We start from the raw sequence: 23,642 nt of genomic DNA, 5'->3' as shown, positions 1-23,642 counted from the left end.
GCTCGTGAGATACTGGGCACTGTGGCCGAGGCTAGTGCTGCCTGAGCTGTGCCTGTGCTAGACATTTTTTTGTGCAGTGTCTTGTCGCTGTAGAGGCTCTGCTAGATAGAACTAGACACTGATAGGAATAGGGATGTATCTTTGTGGAAATAGTCATGTAGAATGCAAAAATAATTATCCTCAAATGGAGATTATTTATCTGTTCTTATTCCTGAGGTCTGCCACAGGGCCTTTATTTGTCGGACTGAGGTGAGATAAGCAGTGGAAGCCACTTCCACTGGCCTTGAGTGGCATCGCCTTTATGGTGCCCAGACAAATCAGCAGGGCTAGCTGATGGCAGATGACTCTTGTGAGACAGAAATAGGAGGATGGGTCTATTTAGGGTAAGTTTTCCATATAGTGCTCAGTTCACTGGGTCTGATGTAGCTCTCAGTGAGCAGCTGGCTTGCAGGTCTCGAATGAAAAATGCGCTCTCTGTTTATCTAAGAAACACCTTTGAACCCATAAAAAGTCCGGCATCAACTGTCACATAAACTTTTGGAGTCACGGTTTTGGAGACGATATGCTCTGTCACAGTGATACAATAACCATAAATGATGCCATAGAGTCAAAGATATCCACTGCTGCCTGTAGTACCTCCTTGGTGCCTGCCAGGCCACCTTTGATTATGGTTCTCAGTTCTGACTTGCCTAACAGTTAAACAGTTAAAGGTATCAGACTGTACCAGATGGGATCGTATTTGCCCAGTAAGTATGGCAGGTAATTACGTACAGCTGTAGGAAGGCTGCATTATTTGTGTTTTTGCCTATAGCCAGAATTGTTTGAATTCTTTTTTTTTTTTTTTCCCTTGGAGATGCTCACTTTGGTTTCTTTTATAATACAGACTTGACTAATGAGTCCAGAGCAGATCAGTTATGGACTGTGCTGATGGTACTTCTTACCTCTTCTCTGCTCATTTTTCACATTGCCTATTATGTTCCAGGCTTAGTATTTACCATAGGTTTTAAGTAGGGCAAGAATTTCTCTCCTTATAGTTGAATCAGACATTAGTTAGCTGTCAGGTACTTGGAGGAGCCCTTTGATATTGGTTTTGTTGCACTCACTAGTTTTAGACCTACGACAAGCTCTTGAAATCTGTTTGCAAAATCATTTTGCATTGACTTCAAAGCTACTGCCTCCCTGGGAGGTGAGGTGAGCGAAAACTGCAGAACGCTCCCTGGTATGTTTGTAGCGCTGGCCACCTAGCACTCCCAAATAATTCCTGGGCCAAAGCTGGCATTTCCAGTGACTCTTCCCAATAGGGTAGCTTGCACTCAAGCGCTCTGCTTTGCAGGCCGAGTTGCTGATGTAGGCTGGTCCATGCCAGTTGGGCTCAGTGTTTATTTTACTGGGCTAAATGTTGCTTTGTAGTCCAGTAACGCAGCTAGGATGTCTGTACAATATAAGCCGTCTTAAGCCAGTAACGGCAGAGCTCTGCTAGGGAAACTAATGGACCTCACCATACAGTTAGCTGTTGAACTCTTTACCTGAGACAAAATAGATATTCCCACGTAGTAAGAAGAACAAGCTTGTTTATATGCCAGGGGTGGGGTGGGGTGAGCAGGGGAACCCTGCCCAGCTCTTTCAGTTCAAAACCTGGAAAAAAAAAATCCGTCCTGTTTACTCCCCTTCAAGTCTTCTCTCGTCACTGAGCAGCCTGGTTTCAGCTTGCAGGATCCCGGTACTCATCCTGAGCTGTTAACAGATTGCTCCAGAGGGTGGCATTGCAGCAGCATTTTCTGATCTGTACATTACTGTGGAAACTTCAGGGTGTGCTGAACGTTTGCTCTGTAACTGCAGTGTTCCTCCTGGCTTCTGAGAGCACAAATGTGTCGTCTAGGGTGGTGGTTTACATATTCTGCCCCCCCCGGCCTGTATTTCATGCCTTTTCTTTTTCCTAATCTGCCAGTTTTTTTTAACTGTCTTGGAAGCAGCAACAGTCTAGAGGAGCAAAGGAAACGCAGTGTGATTCGGAGAATGAGGCTGGGTAGAGGGTGTTTTACCCCAGAGCCTTAGGAGTGTGGCTGCAGGGAATGTGGTTGGGGGGTGAGGGGGGGGGTCTCCTTACTGAGAAGGGTCTGGCAGGGGGACAGGACAGAGACAGGAGAGCCACGCTGAGCCCTAGAGCCCCTTTTGCCACTGCTCATCCAGAAGCACCTGCAGTAGGAGCACGGACCCTCCAGCAACTTGAGATCTCCATCCCACTTGGGATGCCCTTAGGGCTCTCTCCCACCATTAACGCAGTGGCTACATGGAGCATTTTGGAGAGGAAGGAAGAAAGAGGGGCTGATCTGGCCAGTAGCACTAAGGTCAAGGCCAGAAGAGTCGAAGTGATCACAGTAATCAGAAATCAAGGTAATTGGAAGCAGTCTGAAGCTCATTAGAGGATTGGGCAGAAGCTTTGGTCAAGTAGTGCCCTGGAACTAAGAATAGGGAGGAAATGCCACCGGCAGCCCTGCAGCGAGGCAGACGTGGCCCCAACGAGATTTTGCTAGTGACAGTCGCCTCTTGTACGCTTGCACCATTAGCAGCTGCTACACGAGCTGACCCAACCAATTTAATGCTTTTTAATGAGGGGTAAAACAACTAAAACAACATGGGCCCTCCTTTTGGAGGCAAGAGAAATAAACACTGAAGGACAGGGTACATAAGGTTCCTTCAGTGAAAGACACTGTTTTCACATGATGAGAACATATTTTTCACCACAGAGCCTTTAGTGCCCGGCAGCCTGCTGTGGAGGTTTGAGGCACGCGGAGACGAGCAGTCCTTGAAGGTTACGGGGCCTCCGCTGCCTCTGCATCAGGGGCAAGAAAGGCCACGTGTAAGACAGCCGGGCAGGTGCTGCATCTCAGGCACTGAAGGGGAGAAACTTTTGGAGAAAGCTGTTATTAAATTGCTTTAAAACCCTTGTCCAGCAGCCTCGCAGATACCGTGCTTCCCTTCGGTTAACAAGAACGAGATAGTTAATTAACCAGAACAGCAGAGACAGAAGCAGAGACCTGTTTCTCTATAGCACAAGCCGCTTATGGTCTAATTTCCTACGAGTGGTTTAGGGCAGATTAGTTTCTTGCCTGTTGCAATCACATCTGTAGCAGAGCATCTTGGAGAGGGGAAAACAACACCAACAACCCCACATTTCACACCCAGGACGCTGCCCTGCTCTTTCATGCTCCAGAAGGACTTTGCAAAGGTCCTGGTAGGCAGAGCCGTCCGTCCTTAGCCAGAAGTACAGCTCATGAAAAGGCTTCAAAGGAGCAAGTTCTTCATTCCTTTCCTATCATCCTCAAGCTGTCGGCATGTGGCTGACAGACCCCGCCAGCAGTCACCCAAATCTTAGTTGCTCTGGTAGGAAACTGTTTGATTTTTGGGAGCAGTATTTGCTCAGATTTGCTTAGCAACCACCACCACAAGGTAGCTACCGTTAGGGCGTTCAGGGCGTTCTGCCCATGTGTGCGTTCACCACCCACCTTCTACCCTTTCTTCTTCTTTGCTCTTGGTTGATGAGGTGAGAGATGCTGAGGCCATAAGCCAAGCTCTGTCCTGTAAAGGCAGATACCAGCGACAGGGGGGGGCGGTGGGTGCCCCAGGAGCAGTGCCTGGGTGCTCGTAGCCCATAGCTGCCTGAAGAGGGAACGTGCATACAGAAAACAGCTCCGAAAACTTGTCTTCCCAGTATCTTTCAGCAAAAGTTTGTCATAGGAAGTTACCCACTGGCTGTATTTTCCAGTGAGCTCCATAAGCTGTGGCCTGTCTCCAGACTGTGCACAAGCTCAGCAGGACCTTGAACTCTCGCTTTACTCCTCATGCGACTTGGAAAGGTTTAAGAGACAAACCACCCCTCTCACCTTTCAGTCACCTCAGCTAAATGACAAAGCAGGTTCAGACAGGAATGTGCCATACACCAGTAAAACCAGTTGCCTTCCAGTGAACACGTCTACTGACTGTACTTAAAGGCAGTAGAAAAAGGAAGCTGTACAGTATGGTGTTGCTAGAGCCTGGTTCAGCTGCAGCCCCTGGCTATTTCCTGAGAACAAACTTTCTCTTTACAACTTCTTTCTCTCTGATGCATAAATAGCATGGTAAACTGTTAAAAAAAAGATACTCCATATTAGCGGGGCCTATATGCACTTTGCTGCCTTTATACCCAATGGTGGGCAATTATGCAGCAACACGTAACTCCTATCATTTGATACAGTCGCAGAACAAACTCCCCACGAGCCAAGCTGCAGCCCAAAATGCACTTGCTGGGTCAAGCCGTCAGCCCAAAGCCAGCGCCCGACCAGAGCGCTTTACAGTGGCCTCGTTATGGCTGCAAATAAAGCCACTTCCTTTTAGTTTTTTTTATTTTTGCTTTCTTTTAGGCCAGTTCTTAGTGACTGCCTTAGCCCAGAAAACAAGTTTTTTTTGTTTGCTTCAGCCTGGTTCTTTTCACACTTACGTTTACTGGGGAGCGACCTTACGATAGGTGCTAAGAGCGGTGCCAAAACCCAGGGGCTGGCGCGCAACGACGGCCTCCGCAAGAAGGTCTCAAAGCCGGAGTTCTTTGCAACTCTCTGTTTATTAAAAATATATGTCTCCTTGGAAGAAACACTGGCAACCAACTAGTGTTGTCATGATCGATTCGATACTGTCAGCTATGCCATGGAGTACAGCAGTTTTTTTTTGTTTTTTTTTTTTTCCTCCATGTGACTTGATGAGAGGGAGACAGGCTGTTAGGAGGGGGGAAAAAAAGAAAAGGGCAAGGCAGCCCCGGGACAGGCGCCGCGTGACCAGCGGCTTACGCACTTCTGCCTCACCTACGCCACTTCTCCAGGGACTGACGTTTACAGCAGCTGGAGCCGGACCAGCGGAGCAGGTTTCCAGATGCGGACCAGGACGCCGGTGCCAGCGTTCGCTCCTGTCGGACACTTGACAGCAGCGTGATTCCCGTCACCGCCGCTCTTCCTAGTCTGCAGCCCTGTCGGCTGGCCCAGAGGCTGCTCCTTCCCCCTCGGGGTTCGCCTTGCGATGCAGGACAGTTCAGGACAGCTTCACGGCAGGTCTCGCTCACGCCTGAGCGCCGGCCACGGCCCCGGAGCGGCGACCTGCGGGAAGGCCAGCAGCGCCCCGGCCCCATCTGGCAGCGTTCCTTCGCCCCTAGTTAACAGCAGGGGGGGGACAGGCCAAGACTTACCTGCGTCTGCGCACAGGGCGACCGGCGCACTGGCTGAGCAACGCCGTGTACAGGGTTTCTGTAAGGAGGGCGAGCGCGTCTACCGCGACTAAGAGTGCCTGAAAACACAGCTCATCAGTGCACGAGTTCCCCCCTGCGCGACGCTGCCCACCGAGCTCTGTCCCTGCGGCAGGGCCCCCTTGGCAGGTGGCAGCCAGCGCGGCCCCGGGACAGCCAGCTCGCCCTTGCCGCACTAACGGGCGCCGCGACATGCGCGGCACGACCCATGCACGCCTCTCCGCGTCATCCTGTCCCCGCAGCGCCGCAAGCAAAAGCGCCCAGGACGGTTGGCTCAGGCCAACGTGGGCGAAGGCGTGAAGCCCGATTTCAGCAACAGGATTTACGCGGAGCTGTCCAAAGACACAGGAGCGAGGACGCGCCTTCACCCGCCACGGCCCAACCTGCAGAGCAGCGAGCGAGGCCGCGGCCGTGCTGCAAGGACGCCTGCTGCCCGGCGGCCCCTGCCGCTTCCAGGGGAAGCGGAGCCGGGAAATCTGGCGCAGAGCGAGGGAGGGAGGGAGCGTTTCAGCTGCTGCCCGGTTCTGTTACTGACTTGGAAAAGGGTGAGCGTCCAGCCGAGGCGCAGCCGGGTCCTTTCCTTTCGGTGGCTCATGCAGACGGGGATGCCAGCAGGCCGCCGCAGGCAGGACCGGAGCGTTTCACCCGTGACCGCAGGGCCAGCCCAGCGTCCCCAGGTTTTCCACAGCGACAAGGACAGCCGGTACGTTTGTTCCAGGCGGCTGGTAGAGTTATTTCCTAACTAAACACCGCGGACCTAGATTCTATTTACAATAGAGCCAGCTTAAAAAATAAGTTAAAAAAACTGGATTTTATACCCGTTCAGTTCGTTATTAACAAGAGAGAGGGGGAAAAAAAAAAAAAAGGAGTAATGGAAAAAAAAAAAGAGAAAACAAAAGCCAACACAGCAACACAATATGGTTTTGGTTTAACATCAGCTTAAAAAAAAAAAAAAAGAACCAAAAGGAAACCTCTCATGCAGACACAGAGGGTGGTGTGTAAAACAATGTGCAATTTAATATGTAGTATCATCCATTCTCTCGCTCTGCAGCCTCCTGCTCGGTCTATGTCTCCCCGTCTCACTCAGCTCAGCGGCTGCTGCTCGTTCCTGGGTCCCTGGGGACCACCGGCCCCTGCTGTCCACGCAGCAGCCCGGTCTCTGCCGCGTAGCCCCGGGCGGTGGCTGGCAGGAAGCCGAGCGGCTCGGAGACGCTCCCAAAGCCTGCGGTACCGTTTCGATCTCGTCCTGCCCAAGTGGACTCCCTGTGCCCCGCCATGGGGACAAAGAAACTGAAAGAGCCTTGCAATAATACAGTACCATATAAGAGGTCCCTCAGGTTTCCTAGTCCACATATATATATATATAATATATATATAATATCTCTCTATTATATATAAATTACATATACAGATAAATAAAATGCTTTCTGCTGCCTTTCTGTTGCGCTGTTCAGAGCTGCTAGACAGTCACGCTTGGAAAAATGCCCCTGGAGCTCTGCTGCTGGCTCGTGTTCTCAGAGTCCGCTGTGTCACTTGTTTCTTACATTAGTCCTTAGCTGCTGCCTCCCATCTTGATTCTTGGTTTAGTTAATAATAATAATAATAATAATAATAATAAAAAACGACTCTTGAATGGGTTCTCATCTGTCTCTAATGGAGCAATGGGAAGGTCCATGCAGGAATGGTGGGAACAGTCACGTGATGAATGAGCTCAGTTCATCCCAACAAAAGAAACAGGACTAGAAAACTCAATTTTGCGACGATCTAAAAAAGGGGCAGGAATAGTTTTCACATCCCCCCCCTTGGGGCAGAGGGCTTGGGTGGGGTGGGACTTCAGAGATCTTCTGCTCATAGGGAAGCAGATGAGGGACATCTTCAGAGTTTCTCAGGGGACGGGACCCAGATGTAGTGCCCGGACTGGTCCTCAATGATCTGTTTGATTTTGCTGTAGATCTCTTCGAGAGAGTCTCCTTGTACGATGGCTGAAAGAGGAGAGAACAAGTAACACCTTCAGCCTCCTGTCCGCAGCAAAGGGGCTGGGATAGCGCACCCAGTTACGAGAGAACGAAACAACCCACGTCAAAGGAGCTACAACAGGCACGCGGTGACACAGAGGGTTAAACCAGCGTGTCCAAGAGGATTAGAGCGAGCTCATGCTGATCCCACACTGGCAGAGCTGCTCACGTGTACGAGGTGCCAGCCGGGCTGCTAATCAGCTTTGCAAGCCGTGTCACACCACGGCGCTGAGGCTGCGGGCAGGTGGACACTGCGCGGCGGTGCAGCACGGGGTGCGAACTCCGGCGTGTCGGCCCAGCGATTGCCCCTGCGCACTCGCCCTCCCTGCCACGCGGCTGCGATGAACGGCAGGGCCTTCCTCCGCACGCGCGCGCCAGACGCGTACCTAGAGGTGCCGCATTTGTCCATCTGGTCTGGCCCGTTGCTGAGGACTCCTCGCATTTGCTACTTCATCCACCGTGGGGTGGGAACCGCAGCACTGTCATGTACCCTGGGTCAGGCCAGCTCACTGCTGTCACTGCCAAGATTAATGCTTTCCCAAAGACCAGCAACAACCTCGCTGCTTATTCGGGATGCGACACTAAGAACGTCACTGTGCCTCCTACATCAGCAGAGCAAGACACACATGGGACTTTCTGGTAACTCAGCCCCTCGCTGCAGCCAAGCCAGGACTGTCCTCCAGTACCTCCATTCCCCAATTATAAGTTCCTGGCACAGCATTCCCTGCAACGTCCATCTCTGCACATCCCTGACTACTTCCAACAGTGCATTTTACCCACGAGCTTTTCCTTCCCAGGTCAGCTCCAAACTTGCTCACCAGGTGAGACTGCACGATGGTATGCCATGGCTTTGGCAAAAACCACAAGGCACATTTCCTTTGCGGTTCTTGAAAAAGCACCCTACAGCTCTGGAAACGGCTCCCTGTGACAGAAGTTCTGGGGAAGGCTTCTACCCTGTTTGTACAGATACATTTTCTCAGCGAAGATCCACTTTTGGTAAATGTTTTGCCTGGAATTTGTCATAGTAGCTGTTAGGTGGGTAATGCAGTTTTTGGCAGGATTATCGCTCCTCACTTCAGAGGAAACAGTTATCACATATTGGAGCGAAGATCAGGTTCTCTGCCCCTTTGCCTGCCCATGATTTTCCAGGATTAATCACAGGTTACAAACATTAGTTCCTTAATACACAAGGATGCCTGTGTCATGAGCTGCTCGTTTGTGCAGGCACGGATTGCTAGGCAGCCTGGGACTGACTCTTCAGCAAAGACTGCTTAGGAAGTCAGCCAACTTTCCAGTCTTTTTTGAGAGATGTTTCGTAATAACCCAGGACAGTCTTCATCATTTAGGTGACTTCTCATCTTGCTTCTTTAAAATGACTCTTTTCTCTTTTTTGAATATGCTCCCTTTCCCCCGTGCAGGGAGTCTTATTTCCTGCAGCCGTGTAGCACCACGCATATTTGCTGTGCTTCCCCTGCCTTTTTTTTTTTTAATTAAAGTTGGTGATAGGCTTTCACCAACTGAGAAAATCCTGCCTAACAACTTGTCTCCTTCTCTAGAGCGGGTTTACTCTTATCCTCTGATCTCCGAACAGTCCCTTTGCAGAGCCACGTTGGCAGAGTGCCATTTCTTTTCGCTTTGGTGAAGCTGGACATTTTCCCATGACCCAACAGTACGACAGTGCTGGGAAAGAGGTCACAGCTGCCAGCTTAAAAACAAAAGAAAACAGACACAAGCCTACTTGGGACACTCACCTGTAAAATACTCTCCAAACTCTTGCTCGAGTTTCATGGCTTTGTCGAAGACCTTGTTGGCCTGTTCGTATGTCTGTCTCCGGTTCATCTCCCTGCCATGCACAAAAAGTACAAGTTTACCTTTTCTTCTTAGCAGCGAAAAAAAGCAAAAATAGCCCCCCCACAGACCAAGGGTGCCTGGGAACCCTCTGCACAGTGGCAGCTGTGCAAGACCTAGCTCAGAAAGGCAGGACCCATGCTCACATGCTCTTTTGCTGCCTCGGCTGTTCACGTAAAGTTCCTTCTATTGTCACCGTCCTTTCATTTCACCATAACACAGACATGGACTGAAATCCAGACAATCCTCCGAATTTTCAGGACCGCTGAAGAAATCTCTCTGCTTTTCCAGAGCGTATTGCCACCCTCCTTGCCTAGGTACCCTCAGGTTTATACAATACCAAAAATAAGCAATTCCACTTCTGGCTTGACAAGGGGTTTTCCCAGTCCCTTTAGTGCCAGCAGAATCTAGTCTGATCTTCAGAGTCCATCTCTAGCCACAAAATTTCCTCACAGATAATATTCTCTGTTGCTGCTCCAGAGAGTTGCAAGCTCAGCGCTCATGTCCTTTCCGCCCTGTGCTTCCTGGGGTCGCGAGCGGCAGGACAAGCAGAAGGTCTCCCTCAGGCACGCAGGAGATGTCTCTCTTCTGCGGTCCCTTAGGGCTGTCCCTGGCTCTGCCACCACCCAGCTGTGATCCAGCACTATGGACCATGGGCAGCTCTCCTGGCCACATTCAAGCACCCAGGTGAGGCGGTTACATCGGCCACGTTTGTAAACGTTTTTACATTGCCTATCCTCTCGGGTGCAAATGAAGGGCTTTAAGCCAGAGCAGTCCACGGAGACAGGATGCACCATGGCATTAGACCTGCCGTGGGATGTGGAGGGTCACCACAGACGGCAACAGTCCCAGCTGCTCTTAACAGGGAAACTTTCAGCACGAGCAGCAGCCTCTGCTGCTTTCTAAGAACCAGAGGCAGCAGAAACACGAAGCCCCGACTTTCCTGGGCTAGTTGCCCCAAAGAGGCCAAGGACACACATTGCACTTACATGAGCGCTTCAATGGATTTTGGTTTGATGAAAATGGCAATGGGATAAAGTTGTGCTTGTTGCAACCTCTTGATAGCATTGCCAGATACATCCAGGATGCAGTGCTTCCCCTGGAAAGGAGATGATGAGGGTCAGACCTACCCACACAGCCTGCTCTGTGCAAAAAGCAGCTTCCTCCTACAGACATGCTTACAAAAGAGAGGAGACAGGGAGATGAAACACCAGCCCTGAGACACGAGCCAACTCCCAATGGCCTTAACATTCCTGCCTGCTCAGGGCAGGGCAGCAGCAGCAACACTAAGGGACTGACTCTCTGAACGTTTGAAGCATTATTTAGAAGCCGCCGGTACAGTCCGGTACACCTGCACAGACAGTATTTCTGCTCCCCCAACCACCGCTGGGCACCTTTGCCCCGTGAACTCCCAAACACGAGGCTGGTGCTGCCGGTGCCAGGCTTCTGGGTGGAGTTTGGAAAAAGGAGACAAGACACCGAGGTGGAGTGACACGATGGAGAAAAGCAGCCATGTGGCTTGGCAGGGCTCTGCAGGGAGGAGAGGCTCATTCCTCACTTGCTTAACATGGTTACAGCCCTTCACTAACAGCAAGGGGAGAGGAAGAGCAACGCGAACGTGTCCAGGTTTGGGCCAGACGCTGCCTGGCACAGCGACAGTCGCGGGCACGCAGCCGTGCTGCTTGACACTCACCCTCTCTGCCACTGCCCGCACTGACTGAATGCTGGTCCCGTAAAGATTGTCATTGAACTGCCCGGCCTCTATGAACTTATTGTCCTGAATATCCTTCTCCATCTGTTCCCGGGATACGACGAAGTGGTAGTCTTGTCCGTCCACCTCGTTCTCACGCCGAGGCCTGGTAGTGTCTGAAGGAGAGCAGGCTTCGTGAGCGAACCGCCAGTTTCCAGGCAAGGTCGTCAGCCTGCGTGCCCGTGGCCCTCCTTCCCCACGCCGCTGGCCGCCAGGCTCAAACCCCATGGGTGGGAGAACCACCCTCCCTTTCCCCCTGCAGCGCTCCCGGTGGCGAGGGCACCGGACACCCGCTGGGACTTACGCGGCACGCAGGAACCAAACTTATGTGGAAACTCAGAGATGAGGTCATCGTTAATCCGGTCCTTCGTTGGCCCCAGGATGATCACTGGTCTCGCATAGTGAACTGCAAACAAAAGCCACAACCTGAGACCAAATTTGCACTCAGGGAAGCTGACCCTGCCGTTGCTTCTGGCCACAAGCCAGCCCCTGCCGTGACGGTCCCACAGCTCCTGCTGGAGCACCCAGGGGTGCATCCGCCACGCGGGCACGAGGAGCTGCCCTGCTCCGGCGGCTGGGCCAGCCCAGGGAGGTCCCAGCGTCACGGCTGGCCAGGAGCCCGCCAAGCCCAGGTCTGCACCTGGGGCTCAGCCACACAGGGCCGCGGCAGCCCAGCGCCGCACAGCGCCAGTCCCTTCTCCTCCTCTCCACTTTCAAACTCAGGGTAACAGGATCATGCAAATTGCTACAGCCTCTGCCAAGGCCAGACTGCTGAGGCCAGGCCCGTTGAGCCTGGAAAAGGGACGATGGGAAATGAGCGTTTAACAAGGGTTCAACACAAATCAGTGTTAGGAGAGAGCAAAGACATGCTCCAACGTGCTTGGCGTCAGCTGTCGAAACGACCACACAAGAGGTCCGAAAACAAGCTGGGGGACTTTCCCCCACCTAACACACAGGTGAGCTGTGGGACTCGCTGCTACGGGGCCGCGCGAAGGCCAGAAGCATCAATCACGAGCGCTTGTACCTGGGCCTGGTGGAGACAGGCTGCCTGGACGCAGCTCTGAGCCCGCAGGCAGGGAGAGCGCGCCCCATGTCTCGCCGTGACGGCAGACGGGGACAGGGGATCGCCCCGGGCCACCCGCGCTCAGCGGCTGCAGGCTGCGACCGGGGACGCTGGACGCAACGCCGCAGCACGCCAGAGAGGACGAAGGGCAGCTCAGCGCCCAGACTTACTTTCTTGCCGCGTCACCGGTTCATACGACAGAATAGCGTCCTCTTGTCCTTCTGAAACAGAGCCACGGAGAGGCAGGTGAGTGTTTGCACCGGTCCTGGCAGCTTGCAACCCGAGACGGGCTCTCCATGCTTGCAAAGAGCCTGCTCGTGCCCCAGCCGGCCTCCCCGCCGCCCAGGCTGTCCCCGTCCCGGCGCAACCCCGCCGGCAGCTCCCGGGGAGCGCGGCCGGCACGCAGCCACCAGCCTTTATCCACAGTTATGCATTGGGACGGTGCCGCTCGGCGCCTGCCTGCTACGCTCGAGAGCCGAGGCACTTTGGGGGTTTGTCCTGCACCTTTGGCCCACGCTCCCCCTTCTCCCCGCCGTGCACAGATCCAGCCCGGAGCAGCGCTGGAGAGAGGCCTTTCCGCCCTCCCGGCTGTGCTCCTGCACTAAGTCCTTCTCTTGATCTGCCTGACAGCACCAACAGCATCAAGGCAGGTTTGCAGAGCTCTAGAGGACCCACGGGGGGACAGAGCGCCCGTTTCCGGCTGGCGCCGCTTTGCCACCGGCGGAGCGGGAAGCCGGCGGCGAAGGGAGCGTTCCCGCTGCAGCCGGAGCCGCGCGCCCTCCGCCGGCCTGGGGCTCCGGCAGCTGCCCGCTGCACCTGACCGGGGAGCAGCAGCCGCCGAACCCGAACGCCAGCGGGACGGAAGCGGGGAGCGAGGCAGCGGCCGAGGCGCACACTTACTGGAGCTGCTCTCGCTGTCGCTGGTGTTGGACGTCACCCCCTCTGCAAGGCAACGAGAGAGAGAGAGCGCCGGTCAGAGCCAGCACCGCCGCCGCCGCAGGCCCGGGCCGCCAGCGCGCCCCAGCAGCAGCAGCCACCCGCCCGAGGCAGCGAGGGCCGGGGCGAGCTGGCCTTCGCAGGGGACGGTGCCGGGACGCACAGAGACGAGACAGCGACAGGACGGGGACAGAGCTCGGGGCTTTGCTCGCGCGGGCTGACGCCAGCGCTGGGAGCTCCCGGCCGCTGCCCGGCCCGGGCCCCCCGCCGCTGCCTGCCTCCGGGACCCGGCCCCCCCCGGGCGGCAGGGCCGAGGGGCTCCAGGCAGGCGGTGGCAGCTCCGGGTGCGCGGCCTGGCTGCCCCGCAGGAAGCTGGAAGCACTCTGGAGCGCTTTCACCTGCCCCCGAGGAAGGAGGCCGCCGGGAAGCTGGCTCTCGGTCATCGCCGCCGCCGCCGCCACCTGCCCGCGCCGGCGGCGCCGACCGGCCCAAAACAGGGCGGCCCACTCGAAACGGGGCCCGGCTCCGAGCAAGAGCAGGTAGGGCTTGCTCGGGATGCGGCAGGCAGCCGCGGGCGCGCTTAGGGGACGGCAGGGATTCACCGCGTCCCCCCACCCCGCTCCGGGCCCGCCGGGGCCCCTCGTCCCCTGCAGCCAGGGCAGCGCCAGCAGCCAGCCCGAGGCCGGCCTCCCCCCAGACCTCACCAGGCATGCCAGCCACGAAAAGCGAACGGTGCGCACGTAGGTTCGACTTACTCAGGTTCTTTGCTCCATAATAATCGTCACTTAACCCAGGGAAGTCCTGATTTCACAGAGAGCAAGAAGTAGGAGAGGGGGAGAAAAGAGAGCGCAGGAGAGGGGGAGTCAGAGAGAGGGGAGGAAGAAGACAGAGCCAGGTGAGCATTAGTGACGAGAGTGCGCAACGGCCCAGAGCTGCAACCGCAAGTGAGGGTAAGAGCTTTTTTTTTGTTGTTTTTTCCCCAGCGGCGACGTAGCCAGCTGACCGCCACGTCCCGCCGCGCGCTGCTGAGCCCCCCTCGCAGGCAGCCCGCTGCGCCCCGGGGGGCCGGCGAGCCGCTCCGGGGAGGGGGGGAGCGGCGGCGGCCTGGGAAAAAAGAGTCGCTCGGCCAGCGCTTCCGCGCCGCCGGCAAGCAGGGCCGGGGCATCGCTCCACGCCGCCTCGCTTGGCTTTGGTGCGGGCTGCAGCAGCTCTGGTCTCCCCTCGGTTAGCCCTGCCCTTCTGCAGGGGGCAAGAGCGCTGCTATTCCTCTAACAGCAGGGCAGGAAAAGGCTCCCCCCCCCCAACCCCAGCTTCGTGCTTCAGCTGCCCCAACCCAGCGCTCGCACGGGCCACGAAAACACGGGGGAAGGACCACCGGCTGCCTGCAACGCACCGGGAACAGAGCCAGCGCGCCAGAGCAGGGCCAGGGAGCCGCCTGCGGGTTGCTCTGACGTGGACGAGCAAAGCAGGACGTAGCCTGCCCCGTCCCCGCGGGGCTGGCCAAGGAAGCGCCTCGACAAGCCTTCGGCTCTGGGCACGGAGCTGACCGGGGCCGTGAAGGCCGTTGCGCGAGAGCCACTACCTGTCCCCGCACCCTTTCCCTCCTAGGCTTTTCTGTCCTCCGCTGCAAAGCCACCTCCTTCTCCAGAGCGCGCAGGACAGGCCCCATCCTCGGCGCTTCCCACAGCGCGGGGAGCGCTGTCAGCCGCCAGCTGCGGCCGCACGGCTGCTGCGCGCGTGGCCACACGCTCTGCAGGCATTACGGCGCGTCCCTGCACGCGCAGTTCGGCCATCAGCGCAGGCCGGAGGCTCACACTGGCTGCTAAGCTCGCCGAAACCTGGCTGTGAGCGCCTCAGCCACCCGGCGAGGGACCTGGGCAGCTCTGCAGCAGCCCGGCTCCAGCAATGGCCCTGCACCCGGCCCGGGAGAGCTGGCCTGGCACCCGGCGGAGGGAGAGCGTTGCTGCGAGGACCGCGGCTCTCGCCACGGACGCTTGCTGAAGGAGCGGATGCAACGGAGCATCTGGAAAAAGGAGGGCTGGCTTAGGTGAGCAGCTGTGCCCGGCCGGGGCTGGCTGTTCTCTCCTTGCGGTGGGATACCGGGGGGAAAGGAGCCCTTCCCCAAAGCACGCCGTCTCCACGATGACCTCTCTACAGCTCCTTCTCGACTGATTTCTACCTACTGGCTTTCCCCAGTGTAACGTGCCTGCTCTGGCCGATGTAAGGATTTGGGGTGACAAGCCGCACGTCCCAGAGAATGAAAGGGCAATTCTCAAGCCTAGAGCTGTCCCCAGGGCCCTGCTCACCCTCCCCTTCTCCCATCCTCGTTTAGCACCCAGGATGTGCCCGGGCACCCCCTTGGCCGGCTTGCCGGCAGGAGGGGAGGGAGAAGGCAGCTTCCTGCGCAGACACCAGGGAGCTGCGGTGAATCTGCCTTTGCTGGGAGCCCGAGGGAGCTGCCGGATGAGAGAGCTGGGTATTCCCCGGAGTCTGGAGCCAACTACCAAAGCCGTGCCTCTGTCACTGCACGTCAGCAGCTCCTCCGCATGGCAGGGCACAGCTCCCTCGTGCCCACAGCGAAGGGCCGAGCCGCTCGGGAAGACGTAGCTCGAGTCGCTTCCTTCCCTGGGAGGTAGCGGGCACAGCCAGGACATCCTCAGCCCTTACAAATACAGGAGACAACCTTTGAGCAACTCAGCCCGCCCCTTGCTCTGGGAGGCGAGCAGCCCTTGGCAGGCATAGGGGGAACGGAGGGAGCAGAGCCCACAGCACATGGGAGAGAGCAGGAGGAGGCAGAGCGGAGGTTTAGGCAGGTGTAAACTTGTGAAAGGATGAAGACATCAAACATGAGAGACAGAAAGAGAGGGAGAACCTGTGCACACGCCAGAGGCTGGACAAAGAGGGCCAGAGGCAGCTGGACATGCAGCAGCTGGGAGAGCCTGCCTGCCGTCAGGTCTCTCGGCTGGGAGTTTGGTGGGTGCAAAGGGACGAGAACAAGTGATGAGGTCCCTCTCATCTTGGCGGCATCTGCCCCAAGCACTACAGGAGTCACTGCCTTTATTTTTAGCCCCATTTTCTCCCTAGCTGAAGCCGGGACTGAAGAGTACAGAACCCGATCCAAGCACTGCACAGCGGCTGAGGGGAAGGCAAGGGGAGCTGCCAATACTTCTCCCACCAGCATTCAGCAAGGGAGGGAAGATCCCTTCTCCCCACATCTCCTGAGGGAGGGAAGCTGCTCCTAGGGTCAAATCCATGACTGATTATGCCTAGGAAACCACTGGCTGGGAGTAAAGCCTGGGGAGCTCCGAGGAGCCTGCTGGTACTGCACACCACACACCTGGCCTCTGCCTGCCTGGGGAAAAGCCTCGCAGAAGTCGTCCAATTTGGCCCAAAGCAGGCAGGTGCCGGGCTCGCTGGCAAAGAAAACGTGTCGAGCCTCTCCTGCCCGAGGCAGGAGGTGGGGGTCTGGGTGGGGATTGCACGCTTGCCCTCCCTGGCCAGCTGCTACTTACGTTCCTGTCCGCTGCTCTCCTGGGCCAGGTTCTCTTTGCTCTTGTAAAATGGAAACTTTCGAGAGAGGCGGAAACTCTTTTTACGTTTCGTTTTGATCGACTGTGAAGAACATGGAGATGGAAGGGAGGACAGAAAAAACAATGGCGTTTAACGCATGCAGGAAAAATTAAAATGAAGAGACAATGAGGAGCTGTGTCAGGGCAGTTACCCTTAAATGAAATCATGAAGATTACATGAAAACTATAATGCAGGAGAAAAATTAAGTGTAGAGAAAAATGTGCTTTCAGGGATGTTGGGAAGCTGACTAGCCCATCAGCAGTTTTGCAGGAGCAAGGCCATTTCTCCCTTCCTCATCTCTTTGCTCAAGCACTCCGTAGGAGGGAGGCTACACTCGGCTGCATGAATTGCCTGCAGTCAGCTCCAAGCCACCAGTGTTGTGCATGGGCCGTGGTGGCACGTGCTCTGCTCCCTGTGCCACTGCAAGGACGTTCTGCTACAGACCCGGGTGTCCTTCACCAGCGCTTTCACATCTCCTGCTCAAACCCCTGCAGAGTCAAGGTGGATTCGTGCTGGGCCAGGCCAGGTGGGTGGATGCCTGAGGAAAGTCCAGTTGCTCTGCTCTTTGCTCTGTTTTGGTAACGCTCCAGCTGCCACCTGAGCGGGGAATGCTGCACTGTCTGCTCGGATCCATCCTGCCCCCGCTAGCTACAGGCTCAGGACGACCTGCTGCGTCCCACCTCCAGCACTTACCCTGTTGGACTCTATCATGCCAGTCCTGGCGTGGAACTTCACTGTTTTCAACCGCGCTCTCTCCTTCTTTTCCACCCTGATTGGAAGTTAAAAGGGAGAAAGATCTGCTAGTCCTGTGTACGTGATCCTCCCCCTGCCAGGCCCGATGTGGTGCTCAGCTGCCCAGGCAGTTCGGAGCATCTTTGGATGGTGGTCCCCTCCGTGAAGGAGGGCTCCTTTCCTGAGATGGCCTGAGGTGGCAGCCTGTCCCGGGCCTGACCAAGACCAGGACCCCAGAAGACTGAAAACCACACTCCAAGTCTGCAGGAGTAGGAGAGGGAACAAACCAGCCTTCCTAGGAGGGGGAGGGATGGAGGACAGATGAAGATGGGGCACACATGCGAGCGAGGAACTCCTCCTCAGCTCTGGGAGGAGTCCCAGAGGGGATGAAGGCCAGCTCACCTTCTGGGCAGCAAGGATGAGCGTATACTTTGGAGAAGCAGCGTGGAGGGAGCAGGGCTCTGCTCAAACCCTGCTCCCGTTTCACTCAGCTCGGCTCTGCCAAAGGGCTTGTTAGCACCGACTTCTACAGCAGGAGGTGACTGCTGTGCTCACAGAAGCTGTGCAAACAGCCAGCAAGCTGCAGGCAGCAGCAGGGGACAGACTCCTGCCTCTGTCTTACCCACCAGGATCAGTCTGGACCTGGGGCCCACAGAGGCTGCAGACCTGCAGGCCCGATGGTAGTTAGCCAGCTCCTCTGCTCTCTGGGCTCTACAACTGCCCATTTAATGGGACTTGGCTCACAGAGCTGGACAAACTGTCAGTGGCTGCAAAGAACAGCCTGATACTTGTGTTGCTGCTGTGATTTTCTTTGCTCTTGCTTAGAGCCCAGCATTGGCTAACGCCAGTTCTCCATCTCCACGGGCACCACGTGCTGGATGCTACATGGCTGAGGGCTCCTGTCCTGACCTGCAGTCAGTCCAGCTCTGGAAAACACCACTTCAAGGAGACCTGCGTGCAGCCCCAGCTTGCCACCCTGGCGCCCTTCACGCTGCTCCACCACAGCAGGGCAGATGGGCTCCTAGTGCTGAGACCATGGGGAGAGTCCCGCCACGTGGCACCGCTTTGAGAAGCTCCGGGCGTAGGGTCTCGAGGGCTGCCACGTGTGACAGCTCCTGCCGACGGGCACTCACCTTTTCTTGCTGGGGATGACTCCAATCTGCTCGCTCTCGCCATGGGGCGTCACAAGCCTGGCTTGCCACCACTCATCATCAGAGGCGTTGATGACATGGAGAATGTCCCCGTAGGAGAAGCTGAGCCCCTGGCTGGGCAAGCAACTGTCCCGGGTCCTGTCATAGTCAAACAGGGCTCTGCAAAGGAGCAGAGAGAGGAGTGAAGCCTTCCTCGACTGAGCTGAGCAGCCGGCAAGGCAGGTGAGGGCAACACACAAGCAGCAGCACTGCAAATCTCCTAGGGCACTGCAGCCCTAGGATCTTCAAGTATTTTAAGTTATCCTTTTGGAAAACCTCCTGCTGTGGTTAGCTGTGCTGTACAGCTAATAGCATACCCTTTCTTGCACAGACTGAAGTGCTAGATACAAACCCGAAAGCGTGGATACAGAAACAACAGTTCTGGACCACCAAACTAGCTCTTGACCTTAGTCGCAAGATACACACGAACCACATGTACGTGGAAAAACGCTGTGGTTAGAAAGCAGGTTGACACTCAAGAGTTCCCGCAGTCTCGAGAACACACAACAGCATGTGCACAATATCCCAGGGTGCACTTTCAAAAAGCCATCCCAGCTCCACGTCCACCCACCTTCCCTCCGTAGGAGCCCAGCAAGGACCCCTCCTGTGCTCTTACCGGGTCCAGCACGAGCAATCTCTGTCCCCCAGCTCCTCTGCGTGCTGCCCACCAGCTCATTCCCCCACAGACACCTTCTGCCCTCCCGGTCACGGCTGCAGGGGCCGGGCTGTGGCCCAGTCTGGGTGCATGCTGCAAAAGCATTTCCCTCCTCGCTGGCCATCAAGACGACCAAAATACAACTGTCTTTTCTTCCCTGCTCTGCACGCGAGCTGGGCCTCATCCCTTCCTGGTGCAGCAGTCAGTCCTGGAGAAGCGAAGGTGCGGAGCGGGCAGCTCACCCCTCGTGCGCAGGCTCCGAACCCCTGCCTATGGAGCCGGGAGCAGAGGAACGGCGCAGAGCGACCGAATGTCCTGCCAGCCCTCCTCGGGGACTAGGAGGGCTTTTTAAGAGAGAGATAGGATATCGTCTTGCCCTGCTGCTGGTGGGCAGCCACACAGGAATAGCCTGCCAGGCATTTTTAGAATTGGCTTTTATTTACGTGTGTGGGGATTTTATTCCAGAGACTGTGAATTATGAATCCACCTGAATGTTTATCTGCCTGCCTCAATTGTTCCTTTCCAGACTTGTAAACGCTTCCCCTAAGTACAGTTTATTTAGTTTACAACACAGGAGCTTCATCTGCAATATTAAACTATCCAGCTACAGAAAGATTAACCTCTGGGTCGTTTTTTTTTTTTTAAACTAAAGAAGGGGAACAGTAATATTCTTCCTGTGCAAGTGACCAAAGGCTTTAGCACACACCAGCTCTGCAGCCCTCATCCACAAGCTGCTCTCAGTGCCTTTCCACATAACTAATTTTAGCCACGTCAGATCTCAGAACCAAGCACACTTGTCTTCCTCAGACCTGAGCACTGACAAACCTTCCTTGAAGCAGGGTAAGAAAGCGCTGGCTTGTGTGCAAGCAACCCAGGGCAGCACCAGCTGCACCTTCCAGCCACGGCAGGAAGCTGCTTCTCTTGCTACCGGGAGACTTTTCAAAATCCTCCCTTCTCCTTTGTCTTCCTCCTCCGCACCAGGCTGAAATGAGTCTCCAGCATGACCTTTGCAAGGGACAATAGCAACCTCCAGCTCAGCGTTTCAGGTCCATCCAGAGATCAAACGTTTACAACCTTATTCCCCTTCTTCTCTGCCGCATTGCTGAGACTCCCCACGGAGAACAGGAGAAACCAAGCATGCGTGCAGAGGAAGGGATAACCCAGACGAGACATAGGGGGGCTGCCTTTGAAGACGGGGGAAAACACAATAAGCAACACCCCCAGCCCTCCTCATCACCCCCTTCCAGTACGAGGAGCCCCCAAGGAGCCTGAAACAACACAAGTGGCACTGATTTTTAGGCTGGGTCCCTTTTAACTATGGCTTCTGTAAAGAGTAAAGGCAACAGGCATGCAGTGCACCCGCCTCCTGCGGAGCTAGCTGCCTAGATAACTCAAAAATTGTTTCCCTGCTACATTTAACAAGAAAGGTCCCCTCGCCCTGCACTGCTGACAGAGGTGGCTTGAGGGGAGAGAGTGCAGGTTGCCCCATGGCGGGTCATGCAGCTCTGAACGAGCTAGGGCTCCTCTTTCTGGGGGACCGGAGGAAAACAGCAACTCCTGCCAGGCCAGGAAAGCCACCTCTGCTTCCAGCCCTTGCTTCTGCCCGCTGTACTGACTGGCTAAATTGTACGCACGTCGTGGAGCAGACGCAGCTGCAGGAAAAGCACCAGGTTGGTTCGGCTTAGACTAGGCAGCCAAGATCTACCTGCAGGTCCTTAGGCGTGGTGATGGTGTCAGTGCGCAAGCTGGAGGAGCTGGGAATTATCCAGGCCAGAAAAAACCTTCTACAAAAAACTGTCCGTTCTGAGCGTACCTCAACTCGGCATCCATAACGTGCCTTCCGCTTCCCAAGCGTAAGGCACAAGTGGACAATAGCACCCGCCTGCACGAGAGACAGTGAGTCTACATGCCAGATCTGGTTTGCAACGCTGAAAAGAAAGACACAGCTGCCTTTGGGCAGAGCGGCCCTGGAGCCGGCTCCAGCAAGAGACTGGTGCCACCTCCATCCAGGGCAGGGACTGTGAGGCAGACCACCAAAAAGCAGCAACGAGCTGCCATCTCCAGCCACCCTCCTTCAACCCTCCTTCCCTGCCAAGGGAGCACAGGGCAAGAAAACCTTCCAGGCCCTTAGGACTGGGCAAGTAAGTTGGTCAAAATAGCTTGAACAGGGAGGAGGAGAACAGGAGACCCCTTCAGCTCCGGCTAGGGGAGGTCTCCTTGCGAAGCAACCTGAACATCGCCAGCGCTCACCGCCTTGATGCAGTCCTGTGCCTCCGGGTTCACCAGCCCCCACGTCTGTCTCCCATTTCCAGCTTGCTCAAGGCCACGGCTCATCCGCTATTGCTGAACCAGCTATTGCTCCTGCGGGAGCCTCTGCAGAACAGAAACCTGGCACAACCCCTCTTCCTCCGCGCTCGGCACGCAGGAGCCAACTGCAGAACGCGGCAGGGCCCTTGGGCGAGAGGCGAGTAACCCTCGGAGCCGTGCCAAAAGATAAGGCTGCGGCGTGCGTGGCCGGCACACCCCTGCGAGAGCAGGGCCAGCAGGAACAAAGAGCGAGCGAGAGCCCCGGGGAACTGGTCAGGCAGGTTCCAAAAAAAGAAACAACACACAGGGCGCGCAGCCGTCCCCGGCGAGCGCCGGGCACGACCTCGAGCCCCACACCCCTGCGCCGGGTCCCGGGGCGACGCGGGGGCAGCGGAGCCGACGGCTGCGAGCACGGCCCCGCTCCTCTGCGCACCCGGAAAGGGATCCTTAAACGTGCGTTTGCTTCACCTGCACGCCGCTCCAGGATCAGGGCACAAAACGCTCCGGCACCGGCCACGGCAGGATTTGGGCAGAGGCAGGCGGTATCTTTTCCAAAGGGCCCACTGACTGTTTCCTCAAGGCGGTATGTGCTCGGGGCAGGTCACCCCTAACGGTCCCAGGGAAAGAGCGCAGCCGAGACGCCTCGCGGGCTGCCCCGAGCCCCCGGCTGCGGGCGCAGGGCCACAGCCGGGGCGCGCGAGACGGGCGGCAGCGCGCCCGCCCTCCGCTCTGCCCCCAGGCCGCCTCGTGGCCTGCCCTCGCTGCCGTGAACGGGCACGGGAGCGGATGGTTTGGCTGGAAGGCGCTGCCGCGGGGACGCGGCCTGCCCGCCGGCGGCCCCGCTCGCGCCAGGCTGCGAGAGCCTGGCAGGGCTGACTCAAGCGGTTTGGTAGCCAGCGCCGTAACGGATGCCCCGGCCGCAGCGCAGCCGGTTTCAGGCAAACCGCGCTCGAAACTACCCCGCCCAGCAGGGCTGGGGCAGCCCTGGCGGGCCCGTCCGTCCGTCCGTCCGCCCGCCGCCAGCCGGCTCGCCGGAGCCGAGAGCCGCGTCCGCCCCGGGCGCAGCAGCCGCTGGGGAAGGGCCGGCCTCCGACGAGCTGGGGGAAGACGAGCCGGGGCAGAAGCCTCTGCTGGGCTCAGCCCCTCGCCGAGACGCTGCCCGGCTCCCGCCTGAGGCACGCGCCGGGTCCCAGCGGCCGCGGGAGCCGCTCAGCGGGACGCAGGCCTGCTGCAGCCCGGCGCGAGGGGCCCCTTCTCCCGGGAGGCGGCGGGCGGCTCTCGAAGACGCCCGACACCGAAAGCAGCCCGAGAGCGCAGGAGCTCTCTGCCGTGCGCGTCAGGGCGCGCCTGCAAAGCGGCTATCCAGGCGGGGAGCAGGGCGCTTACGGGCTCACTTCAGCCTGGACCCAGCTGAAACCACGCTACGTTCAGGAGGACGTCAACGCGACAGCGCTGGAGCGAGGGCAAGAGCTGCAAGAACGTGTTTGCTCGACCCGGCGCACGGCTTGCCAGAGGCGGTTACAGAGAGGGGCCTGCACGTCCCCCAGGGCCCTGAAAGATCCCAAGTCCAGCGAGACCCCCGGAGACCCTCGCGTGAGACGGGGAATGGCAGGAACCCATCGCTGCAACTCTTTCCTTGTTCCAGGCAGCAGCCATCCCGGGAGGACCGGGCTCACGGCCAGGCGCTGGGTCCAGCGACGGCGCCAGCCCCTCTCCGCAGACCGGCTTCTCCCGCCGCGCAGCGGGGCGGCAGGCCGAGGCTGAAGAAACCTCAGCTCTCGTCATCCTCGGCACGGGGAAGGAGAGGCTCTCGGTGCACAGCGGCCCTTGCTCCCGCCGACCCCCTCCCGCAGCGAGCCTGCTTGCTCCCTCCCGCAGCAGGCCGCGCACGGTGAGGATTTATGGGATTACTGTTAATTAACAAGTTAAAATTAGTTGCCAGCCATCACCCCACTGATTCTCATCCAGAGCGAAGGTGCCGCAGCAAGCCAGGAGAGCGGTGCCAGAACGCGGGATCCCGCGTAGCGAGCGGAGGCACGGGGCTGCGACGGCGCACGAGCCACAGCAGTTCCCGGGCTAGCGCTGTACTGCTGCTTAACCCCTGTCTGCTCCGAGCCTGGCCCTGAGCCAAAAGCACATCTAGGGATCAAAGCAATAATCCTCCTAAGAGCTCATCTCCCCTCCAGCCACATCCTGCCACAGGAACAGCAGGGGAGGAGACGGGCAGAAGCCAGTTAGTGGAGAGCGGTTAGCAGAGAGCGCCCTGCGTGCTGCCCCGAGCCGCCGGTGCAGACCCCCAGCCGGAAG

The 23,642-nt window shown here is 57.1% G+C and overlaps 2 protein-coding genes across 7 annotated transcripts in view; one reads left to right on the top strand and one right to left on the bottom strand.

Moving 5' to 3' along the window:
* TEX11 (testis expressed 11) overlaps positions 1-6,167 on the top strand; it is a 43,548-nt gene extending 37,381 nt beyond the window's left edge. Inside the window, exon 30 of the mRNA XM_068957579.1 lies at positions 4,853-6,167. Within this exon, the coding sequence (XP_068813680.1) occupies positions 4,853-4,951 (99 nt within the window). The 3' untranslated portion in view covers positions 4,952-6,167. The remainder of the gene's footprint in view (positions 1-4,852) is intronic.
* The window catches only part of DLG3 (discs large MAGUK scaffold protein 3), a 61,122-nt gene continuing 42,058 nt past the window's right edge, over positions 4,579-23,642 (bottom strand). For 2 of the 6 annotated variants that reach the window (XM_068957581.1, XM_068957583.1), the window contains 10 exons: positions 18,317-18,493; positions 17,145-17,220; positions 13,637-13,682; positions 12,846-12,887; positions 12,116-12,166; positions 11,187-11,288; positions 10,826-10,998; positions 10,122-10,231; positions 9,036-9,127; positions 4,579-7,251 (listed from right to left, as the gene is read on the bottom strand). In XM_068957581.1, the coding sequence (XP_068813682.1) occupies positions 7,145-7,251; positions 9,036-9,127; positions 10,122-10,231; positions 10,826-10,998; positions 11,187-11,288; positions 12,116-12,166; positions 12,846-12,887; positions 13,637-13,682; positions 17,145-17,220; positions 18,317-18,493 (976 nt within the window). In that variant the 3' untranslated portion in view covers positions 4,579-7,144. Of the gene's footprint in view, positions 7,252-9,035; positions 9,128-10,121; positions 10,232-10,825; positions 10,999-11,186; positions 11,289-12,115; positions 12,167-12,845; positions 12,888-13,636; positions 13,683-16,393; positions 16,494-17,144; positions 17,221-18,316; positions 18,494-23,642 lie in introns of all 6 variants that reach the window. The other 4 variants (XR_011143561.1, XR_011143559.1, XR_011143560.1 and 1 more) reach the window with 4 other exon arrangements.

Source organism: Struthio camelus, chromosome 11 (genome assembly GCF_040807025.1).
Source record: "Struthio camelus isolate bStrCam1 chromosome 11, bStrCam1.hap1, whole genome shotgun sequence".
In the NCBI taxonomy this organism is placed as follows: domain Eukaryota; kingdom Metazoa; phylum Chordata; class Aves; order Struthioniformes; family Struthionidae; genus Struthio; species Struthio camelus.
This window is presented reverse-complemented; position numbering and strand designations above follow the sequence as displayed.